This window comes from Rutidosis leptorrhynchoides, chromosome 5 (genome assembly GCF_046630445.1).
Source record: "Rutidosis leptorrhynchoides isolate AG116_Rl617_1_P2 chromosome 5, CSIRO_AGI_Rlap_v1, whole genome shotgun sequence".
Classification (NCBI taxonomy): Eukaryota; Viridiplantae; Streptophyta; class Magnoliopsida; order Asterales; family Asteraceae; genus Rutidosis; species Rutidosis leptorrhynchoides.
The window spans coordinates 422,044,489-422,055,921 of NC_092337.1; the positions used below are offsets into that span (position 1 = coordinate 422,044,489).

An 11,433-nucleotide genomic window follows, 5' to 3' on the forward strand; every position below is an offset into this window, starting at 1 on the left:
AAGAACGAGTACAGAATGGTCACAACCTATTGATCTTTTAAACAATTTCAGGTCTGCAAGCAACCAAGTGGATTCTTGGAAGTGGTCACTACTGATAATCGATAGAAAGATACGTAAAGAATGCTAATCTGTTATTGATAATTGATAATTACAAAAGGGAAAGATCGCACTACATAAATAGACTAGAAAGCATAAACCTAAAGGGCTTAGGAATAATCTAGAAACATGGCCCTTATAAAAGTGGGCTTACAAGAACAATAATAATAATAATAATAATGGGCTAAAAATAACTGTTAACATCCCACCGCAGTTGAAGCGGGAGCTGTGCGAACGCTCAAACTGGTGCGAAACTCATCAAATAGGACAGTTGGTAGACCTTTGGTGAAGATATATGCGTACTGGTAGCGAGAGGGTACATGGAGAACGCGAACGTGACCTTTGGTGACAAGGTCACGAACAAAGTGAATGTCAATCTCAATATGTTTGGTTCGCTGATGTTGAACCGGGTTTCCAGACATGTAGACAGCACTGACATTGTCACAATACACAACAGTAGCCGAGAAAAGAGGACAATGTAGCTCACGAAGAAGGTTGCGGATCCAACATGTTTCGGCAACAGCGTTTGCAACGCCGCGATATTCCGCTTCAGCACTAGAGCGGGATGGAGTGTAACATCCCGCCTTTTTCCGTTTACTTTTCCGTTTATTTATTTAAAGTCCGTTATATGATTATACCATCCTTCGTTAATACGCGTATTTAAAATATCTCGTTTAGGTAATTCACGCACCCGCAACCGAACTCGAGGGACTAGTTTCGCCAAGGGAGCAAAGATGTGACTAGCTTTTGACTAGTCAACCCCCACCTCCCTTTCTTTTTCATTTTCATTTCCATTTTCTTTTACCACTTTCACATTTTCTCTCAATCTTCATCTCAAAGAATCATCATCCATTTCAAATCTAGCAAGCTTCAATCCAAACAAATTGCATTTTTGGAATCCTTGCAACTTCCTCTTCGATTCCATACCGATTACATCTAATTTGGGTAACTTTCTAAACTCACTAGATTTTGTGTTCTTGATATTTTTAACTTATAAAGTTGTTAATTAGTGTCTATGGCTCAAGTCTAACATGAATATATGATTTATATGTTTGATCTTGTTATTTTTAGTAACTAGCATGAACTTGAAAGTTTGGTGTGTTTGATTGATGATTTGGTTGCTTAAATGTTGTTGTTATGATAAAGTGCAAGTATTAAATGTGTTCCTAGTATCACTAGCTTCAATTTGATGTGTAGGTTGCTTTAGAAAACTTCATGAACTTGATTAGTGATTTTGGTGAATTTGAGTTAGGGTTTGATGAACTTGAAATGGACTTTTGATGCTTTGAATGACATGAAATGTTATTTGTAAGTGTTAGGTTGTATGGTATGTTTAATTATCTTCGAAACAACATATCATTCGTATAAATTGATTGCCCGAATCATTGAATTGCATTTATGAACTTGAATGCATTAAATGATGAGCATTGAATGTGTTTTGGGTAGTTGCAAGTATTGAATTGTTTGTTGAAATGTGTTTAGTTGTGTTCCTCGTCAAATTACCTTTCCAATGATATAAGATACGTGTTCTAAGTATTTACGGTTTGTGAATTGTGCTAAATTGAAGATTTAATTTTGACTTGAACAATTGAAACTGACCAGGCACCAGACCACGTTAAATGTCGCGGCGCGGCCCTCCTTGGTCGCGGTGCGGCATTTGCCGTGTTTGGGTTCTGACCTACATGGTCAAAATTCGAAAAATGTTTGCTATGCTACGTACCTCCGATTCACATGTAACTTGTTCTAACATGCTTATATATGAATAAAAACTTCAGAAAAATAGTTCGGGACCCGACCCGAACGTGTTGACTTTTTGTTGACTTTGACCCGACCAAAGTTGACTTTTAATCAAACTTAATCAAATACTTATGCAATCGTTCTAACATGCTTTTATACTTGTACCTTGCATGAAACTTGACAATTTGATCCACATGCTATAATAATCGAGTCGTAACGAGCCATATGACTAATTGAACACTTTGACCTATCGTGTTTACCGTTATTGATACGACCTATTTGTTTAGGTCAAGACTAGCATTGTTCTTTGCACACGTTTACTTGTTGAAGTACTCTATTACTCGTGCACTCAAGGTGAGATCATAGTCCCATCTTTCAAACAACTTTTATGCTTTAATCTATGGGATGAGAAACATATACGTATCATACTTTTACACTTTGAACACAAGTACGAAAACGAACATTCCACGTACGGGTTTGAACAAAAATCCTCAATTCAATTATCATTAGTTACACTTGCAGGGTGTAAACGAGAACTTATATTATGTGATCACATGGGCTTGACGAGCCTCATTCAGACGGTTCGCTACCGTTAGCGGATGAAATATATTTTCGAGTATAGTGTATGTTCTAACACTACGTAACAGGGTACAAAACAGTTAAGTTTGATAATTGGGTGCCCGCGAAACAAATGACAACTTGGGAATACAAATGATTTTGATAATCATCTTATATTAAATATTGTGGTTCAAATACAGCGTTTACTAAAACACCTATGATTTCACCAACGTTTTCGTTGAAAGTTTTCTATATGTTTTCTCAGGTCCTTGAATGCTTAAGGATACATGCTTCCGCTTACCTTTTGATACTTGCTTGGATGTCGAGTATACGTGCATAGTTGGAGCGTCTTTTGACTACTTTTATAAATTGTGTCGCATAGGTTTCATTTGTACGTTATACATTGATATGTAACTAGTCATTGAACTACTTTTGTAAACTTGAAACATCCTTTTACTTATGAAATGAATGCGACATATTTTGGTCAAACGTCTTGTTAAAGACTTACGACCACGTAACGGGACCTAAGTAGACGGCGCCGTCAAACATGATTTGGTCGGGTCGCTACAGATGGTATCAGAGCGTTGGTTGTAGGGATTTAGAGTTCATTGGTGTCAACCCCGAGTCATAGGGTACATTAGTGAGTCTAGACTACAACCGGCATATAGACTTGAAATAGGAATTACTTGACTACTTGTGCATTTATGCTCGAACGTTTCTACTCATATCTACTCTTATTTCATCTTAATCTCACGTTGTTTAATTTAATTGACACGCCACCTTGACTTAGTGAAATAATGTCGAATGCACATATGAATTAGGGTAATATAATTTCCAGGATTATATTACGGTGACTCATATGAACGTTCCGACATTATGGCATAAAGAATTTAAGGCGAGTCAAGGAAAATTTTTCTCTATCCTTATTCCATATCATGGTTAGTATTATTTAAAATACTAATCAACGGTATTCTTGTGCTTTGAAGGGACAATGCCTCCTCGTCGTGTGCCACGCCATGAGACTCCCGAACAAGCTCTACAACGAATGATAGCCACCGCCGTGGATGCGGCCATGGCCGGTAACTCCTCCAACAACAACAATAACAACAACCACAACAACAACAATCAAGGGGCCGGTAACTCAAGCGAAGGGTGCTCCTATAAAGCTTTCATGGGGTGCAAACCTCATACTTTTGATGGGACCGGGGGATCGGTTGTGCTCACCTGATGGTTTGAGCAAACGGAAGCCGTCTTTAGCATAAGCGGTTGTCGGGACCAAGACAAGGTCAAATATTCCACCCACACATTTGCCGGTATCGCCCTCACGCGGTGGAACACGTATGTACAATCGGTGGGTACCGATGAAGCTCACGCCCTCTCTTGGGCTGATTTAAGGGAAAGGATGATCGTCGAATTTTTCCCTCGTGAAGAAACCCGAAAGCTCGAACAAGAGCTAAGAACTTTAAAGGCGGTCGGAAACTACCTCAAGGCCTACAATCAACGATTTGCCGAACTATCCTTGATGTGTCCCAACCTCGTGAACCCCGAATCTCAAAGGGTTGAACTCTATATGGATGGTCTTCCAAAGAGTATCAAATAAGGAGTGATATCATCCAAACCCGCTAACCTACAACAAGCCTTAAACATGGCCCACCAATTGATCGAAACGGTTGACGAAATCGTAGTTCCGGCACCTAAGGCCGAGGATAAATCGGGCGGCAACAAAAGAAAATGGGAAGCCCCCAATCAAGCAACAACTACAACAACAACTTCATCAAAAAGCCTTTCACCTCCGACGCCAAGAAAAGTTATGGCGGAAATAAACCCTTTTGCAACAAATGCCACAAACACCACTATGGTGAATGTAGCAATCTATTTTTCCACCGGTGCCAAGAGGTGGTCATGTGGCCAACGATTGTAAAAGTGCTGCCCCCGTCGCTCAAAAGGTGCCCAATGCACCAAAACCGAGTACTTGTTATGAATGTGGCCAAACGGGTCATTTTAGAAATGCATGTCCAAAGAAGAAAGCCAACCCCAACACACACGGCCGAGCTTTCAACATCAACACCGAGGAAGCCCGAGATGACAATGAATTAGTCACGGGTACGTTTCTCCTCAACAACACTTATGTTACTTGTTTATTCGATTCGGGTGCCGATAAGAGTTTTGTATCCAAGACTTTGACTCATTCTTTTAGTACTCCACCACTTCCACTAGATACCACTTATTCCATTGAAGTGGCTAACATGAAACTATTGAGTGCCGACACATATTACCGGGGGTGTACATTAAACATTTTGGGTAATGAGTTTGAAATTGACTTGATACTCATGGAACTAGGAAGCTTTGATGTGATAATCGGTATGAATTGGTTAGCCAAAACAAAATCTCACATCCTTTGTGATCTTAACACAATCCGAATTCCTATCGAGAATGGTGAGCCTCTGATTGTTTATGGCGATAAGAGTTGCACCGGACTCAACCTCGTTTCGTGCCTTAAAGTTAGAAAACTACCCCGTAAGGGTTGTTTTGCGATCCTTGCCCACGTTAAGAAAGTCGAGTCCGATGAGAAGCATATCGATGATGTGCCAATTGTTAGTGACTTTTCCGATGTATTCCTCGACGAATTGCCGGGTCTTCCACCTCATCGACCGGTTGAATTCCAAATCGATCTTATTCCGGGAGCTGCACCCGTAGCACGTGCACCATATAGACTTGCTCCAACCGAAATGCAAGAATTGAAAAGTCAAATCCAAGAACTACTTGACTTTGGTTTTATCCAACCTAGCCATTCACCATGGGGCGCTTCGATTTTGTTTGTTAAAAAGAAAGACGGATCCCTACGAATGTGCATTGATTATCGTGAACTAAACAAATTGACGGTTAAGAACCGATATCCTCTTCCTCGCATAGATGACCTCTTTGATCAACTACAAGGGTCTTGTGTATATTCGAAAATCGATCTCCGCTCGGGTTATCATCAATTAAGGGTTAAGGGGGAAGATGTCTCCAAAACCGCTTTCCGAACTCGTTATGGTAGTTATGAATTTCTTGTTATGCCATTTGGTCTAACTAACGAACTGGCGGTGTTCATGGATCTTATGAACCGCGTGTGTAAACCGTATCTCGATAAATTCGTTATTGTATTCATCGATGACATCTTGATCTATTCTAAAAGCTAAGAAGAGCACGAACAACATCTCCGACTTGTACTCGAACTCTTGAGACAAGAACGACTATATGCCAAATTCTCCAAGTGTGAATTTTGGTTGAAGGAAGTTCAATTTCTTGGTCATGTTGTAAGTGATCAAGGTATTAAAGTCGATCCAACAAAAATCGAAGCCATTAGTAAATGGGAGACTCATACTACTCCTACTCATATTCATCAATTTTTGGGTCTCGCCGGATACTATCGTAGATTCATCAAGGATTTCTCTTTGGTTACCCGTCCTCTAACCGCGTTAACTCACAAGGGAAAGAAATTTATTTGGGCGACCGAACAAGAATCCGCATTTCAAATCTTGAAAACAAAGCTAACCACCGCTCCTATCTTGTCACTTCCTGAAGTCAATGACGATTTTGATGTATACTGCGATGCCTCGAAACATGGTTTTAGGTGTGTATTGATGCAATGAAAGAAAGTCATTGCTTATGCCTCTCGACAACTCAAAATTCATGAACGAAACTACACGACACATGATCTCGAACTCGGAGCCGTTGTCTTCGCACTTAAAATGTGGAGACACTATCTTTATGGAACCAAGAGTACTATCTTCACCGATCACAAGAGCCTCCAACACATCTTTGATCAAAAACAACTAAACATGAGACAACGACGGTGGATTGAAAATTTAAACGACTATGATTGTGAGCTTCGTTACCATCCCGGGAAGGCAAACGTAGTAGCCGATGCCTTGAGTCGAAAAGAAAGAGCTGTGCCTCTTCGTGTTCGAGCTTTAAACATCACCATCCACACCAACCTTAATAGTCAATTCGTGTAGCCCAAGACGAGGCTCTCAAGGATGAAAACATCTCTCTCGAACACTTGAACGTCCTCACCTCTCGATTCGAAGTTAAAGAAACTGGACTCCGATATTTCGCTGGAAGGATTTGGGTGCCTAGTTACGGGGACTTGCGAAGCCTTATTTTAGATGAAGCCCATAAGTCACGATACTCGATTCACCCCGGTGCCAATAAGATGTACCATGACCTTAAAGAACAATATTGGTGGCCGATCATTAAAAAGGACGTTGCTACTTATGTCGGAAAGTGTCTAACTTGCTCCAAAGTCAAAGCCGAACATCAAAGACCGTCCGGACTACTTCAACAACCCGAAATCCCACAATGGAAGTGGGAAAGGATAACGATGGATTTTATCACCAAACTACCAAAGACTGTTGGCGGATATGATACTATTTGGGTTATTGTTGACCGTCTCACCAAATCCGCGCAATTCCTAGCTATGAAGGAAACCGACAACATGGTGAAACTCACACAACTTTACATTAAAGAAATCGTAGCCCAACACGGTGTACCCTTATCGATTATCTCCGACCGATATGGCCGTTTTGTTTCTAGATTTTGGCGTACTTTACAAGAAGCGTTGGGAACACGTTTAGACATGAGCACCGCGTACCATCCGCAAACCGACGGACAAAGCGAACGCACAATTCAAACCTTGGAAGACATGCTACGAGCTTTCATTGTCGACTTTGGAAAAGCTTGGGATAAGCACTTGCCTCTCGCCGAATTCTCATACAATAATAGTTATCACGCGAGTATTAACGCCACACCATTCGAAGCTTTATATGGCCGAAAATGTCGTTCACCTCTTTGTTGGGCCGAAGTAGGCGACACATAAATCACCGGACCCGAACTCATTCATGAAACAACCGAGAAAATCGTTCAAATCCGAGATAGGCTTAGGACGGCCCGAAGTAGTCAAAAGAGCTATACCGACAAACGACGCAACAACCTCGAATTTCAAGTCGGTGACCGAGTAATGTTAAAAGTCGCACCTTAGAAAGGTGTAATCCGTTTTGGGAAACGCGGGAAGCTAAATCTACGGTATATTGGTCCTTTCGAAATCTTAGAGCGTATTGGAATCGTTGCTTATCGTTTAGATCTTCCACCTCAATTGAACTCCGTTCATCCTACCTTCCATGTATCTAACTTGAAAAAGTGTCTTGCCGAACCCGATATCGTCATCCCTCTCAAGGAACTTACTATTGATGACAAACTTCATTTTGTGGAAGAACCGGTTGAAATTGTGGACACCTCTGTCAAGACGTTGAAACAAAGCCGAATCCCGATTGTCAAGGTTCGTTGGAATGCCAAAAGAGGACCCGAGTTTACTTGGGAAAGGCAAGATCAAATGCAAAAGAAATACCCTCACTTGTTTCCGGTTCCGGAAACGCAAGATCCCGAGGAAGAAACAACGACTACTACGCCTACTTAAATTTCGGGACGAAATTTCTTTTAAGGAGTAGGTAATGTAACATCCCGCCTTTTTCCGTTTACTTTTCCGTTTATTTATTTAAAGTCCGTTATATGATTATAACATCCTTCGTTAATACGCGTATTTAAAATATCTCGTTTAGGTAATTCACGCACCCGCAACCGAACTCGAGGGACTAGTTTAGCCAAAGGGGCAAAGATGTGACTAGCTTTTGACTAGTCAACCCCCACCTCCCTTTCTTTTTCATTTTCATTTCCATTTTCTTTTACCACTTTCACATTTTCTCTCAATCTTCATCTTAAAGAATCATCATCCATTTCAAATCTAGCAAGCTTCAATCCAAACAAATTGCATTTTTGGAATCCTTGCAACTTCCTCTTCGATTCCATACCGATTACATATAATTTGGGTAACTTTCTAAAATCACTAGATTTTGTGTTCTTGATGTTTTTAACTTATAAAGTTGTTAATTAGTGTCTATGGCTCAAGTCTAACATGAACATATGATTTATATGTTCGATCTTGTTATTTTTAGTAACTAGCATGAACTTGAAAGTTTGGTGTGTTTGATTGATGATTTGGTTGCTTAAATGTTGTTGTTATGATAATGTGCAAGTATTAAATGTGTTCCTAGTATCACTAGCTTCAATTTGATGTGTAGGTTGCTTTAGAAAACTTCATGAACTTGATTAGTGATTTTGGTGAAATTGGGTTAGCGTTTGATGAACTTGAAATGGACTTTTGATGTTTTGAATGACATGAAATGTTATTTGTAAGTGTTAGGTTGTATGGTATGTTTAATTATCTTCGAAACGGCATATCATTCGTATAAATTGGTTGCCCGAATCATTGAATTGAATTTATGAACTTGAATGCATTAAATGATGAGCATTGAATGTGTTTTGGATAGTTGCAAGTATTGAATTGTTTGTTGAAATGTGTTTAGTTGTGTTCCTCGTCAAATTACCTTTCCAATGATATAAGATACGTGTTCTAAGTATTTACGGTTTGTGAATTGTGCTAAATTGAAGATTTAATTTTGACTTGAACAATTGAAACTGACCAGGCACCAGACCACGTTAAATGTCGCGGCGCGGCCCTCCTTGGTCGCGGCGCGGCATTTGCCGTGTTTGGGTTCTGACCTACATGGTCAAAATTCGAAAATTTTTTGCTATGCTACGCACCTCCGATTCACATGTAACTTGTTCTAACATACTTATATATGAATAAAAACCTCAGAAAAATAGTTCGGGACCCGACCCGAACGTGTTGACTTTTTGTTGACTTTGACCCGACCAAAGTTGACTTTTAATCAAACTTAACCAAATACTTATGCAATCGTTCTAACATGCTTTTATACTTGTACCTTGCATGAAACTTGACAATTTGATCCACATGCTATAATAATCGAGTCGTAACGAGCCATAGGACTAATTGAACACTTTGACCTATCGTGTTTATCGTTATTGATACAACCTATTTGTTTAGGTCAAGACTAGCATTGTTCTTTGCACACGTTTACTTGTTGAAGTACTCTATTACTCGTGCACTCAAGGTGAGATCATAGTCCCATCTTTCAAACAACTTTATGCTTTAAACTATGGGATGAGAAACATATACGTATCATACTTTTACACTTTGAACACAAGTACGGAAACGAACATTCCACGTACGGGTTTGAACAAAAATCCTCAATTCAATTATCATTAGTTACACTTGCAGGGTGTAAACGAGAACTTATATTATGTGATCACATGGGCTTGACGAGCCTCATTCAGACGATTCGCTACCGTTAGCGGATGAAATATATTTTCAAGTATAGTGTATGTTCTAACACTACGTAACAGGGTACAAAACAGTTAAGTTTGATAATTGGGTGCCCGCGAAACAAATGACAACTTGGGAATGCAAATGATTTTGATAATCATCTTATATTAAATCTTGTGGTTCAAATACAACGTTTACTAAAACACCTATGATTTCACCAACGTTTTCGTTGACAGTTTTCTATATGTTTTCTCAGGTCCTAGAATGCTTAAGGATACATGCTTCCGCTTACTTTTTGATACTTGCTTGGATGTCGAGTATACGTGCATAGTTGGAGCGTCTTTTGACTACTTTTATAAATTGTGTCGCATATGTTTCATTTGTACGTTAAACATTGATATGTAACTAGTCATTGAACTACTTTTGTAAACTTGAAACATCCTTTTACTTATGAAATGAATGCGACATATTTTGGTCAAACGTCTTGTTAAAGACTTACGACCACGTAACGGGACCTACGTAGACGGCGCCGTCAAACATGATTTGGTCGGGTCGCTACATGGAGTGTGCTGCCGTTTAGATGACCAAGAGAGCAGATTATCTCCTAGGAACACACAGTAGCCGGAGGTAGACCGATGAGTAGTCGGACATCCTGCCCAGTCAGCATCGGAGTAGGCAACCAAAGAGCTGATGGACGAAGCGTGAAGCTGAAGGCCAAGATGAAGAGTACCCTGAATATACCGAATGATGTGGCGAAGAGCAGCTAAGTGAGGTTCCCTTGGATCATGCATAAAAAGGCATATCTGCTGAACGGCATATGAAATATCTAGTCGAGTAAATGTGAGGTACTGCAGAGCTCCGGCAAGACTACGGTAAGCAGTGGGGTCCTTTACAGGAGGACCAGATGAGGTGAGTTTGGTGCTAGTATCTACGGGTGTACGACTGGGGTTACACCCAGCCATGTCGGCACGCTCAATAATCTCGGTGGCGTATTTCTTCTGAGACAGAAACATCCCAGAAGAAGTGCGAGTGACCGAAATGCCCATAAAGTAGTTAAGCGGGCCAAGGTCCGTCATAGAAAACTCAGAGTAGAGAGAAGTGATGACCCGCTGAAGAAAAGCTGGTGTGGAAGTTTTCAGGATAATGTCATCCACATAAAATAATAAATAGGCAGTGTCAACACCCTGTTTGTAGATGAACAGTGAAGAATCACATCGGCTGTGCTGAAACCCAACACGCTGAGCACAGCTCGTAAAGCTCTGGAACCAAGCGCGGGGTGCCTGCTTCAGTGTAACAACCCAAACCAATAACCAACCGAACGCGCAAACCAAATTTTTTTTTATAACAGTGGAGTGCGCCACGCGCACCCCCTCAGGGTGCGCGGCGCGCACAGGTCAATTTCAGTTCTGTCCGGTTTTGCAATTTTTCAAATAAAGATCTCCCACTTCCCGACGTATTTAGACGAAACGCTTTTCACAACATGATATATTAGTTAAAACTCACACGATTCAATAATAAAATGAGTTTTACAAAACGGGGCCCACATCGGCCGTTTTACGAGTTTCGTACAAATCATGAGTTTCGACCACATTAGTTAAATTTCCAAACGACACTATGAGAATGGTGTTTGGGGTTAAACTACCCAAGTCTCGGTCAAACTCCAAAAGCTATCACATCCCAAAAGCATCCCCTAAACAACAAGCGGGATCTCTAATCCAATCGAATGCCCTTACCCTTGTCAACGCCGGAGCCTATAAAAAGATAAACAACGAGAGGGTAAGCAAAACTTAGTGAATGCAATAATTATACACATACAT

General features: G+C 40.4%; 1 protein-coding gene across 1 annotated transcript; it reads right to left on the minus strand.

Annotated features, from left to right (window-relative positions):
• Positions 1-293: 293 nt before the first annotated feature.
• On the minus strand, positions 294-10,692 carry LOC139850011 (uncharacterized mitochondrial protein AtMg00810-like). Its single transcript, XM_071839611.1, has 2 exons — positions 10,202-10,692; positions 294-528 (listed from the first exon to the last, which is right to left on the minus strand). The coding sequence occupies exons 1-2, from the start codon at positions 10,690-10,692 to the stop codon at positions 294-296; spliced, it is 726 nt and encodes a 241-aa protein (XP_071695712.1).
• Between the last annotated feature and the right edge of the window lie 741 nt (positions 10,693-11,433).

Bases quoted from the DNA above. Each gene is read 5' to 3' on its own strand.
- LOC139850011 (XM_071839611.1), bottom strand. From the start codon at position 10,692: ATGACGGACCTTGGCCCGCTTAACTACTTTATGGGCATTTCGGTCACT. The intron at 529-10,201 runs GTCATCTAAACG...TGACAATGTCAG, and splicing joins GGAGATAATCTGCTCTCTTG to TGCTGTCTACATGTCTGGAA.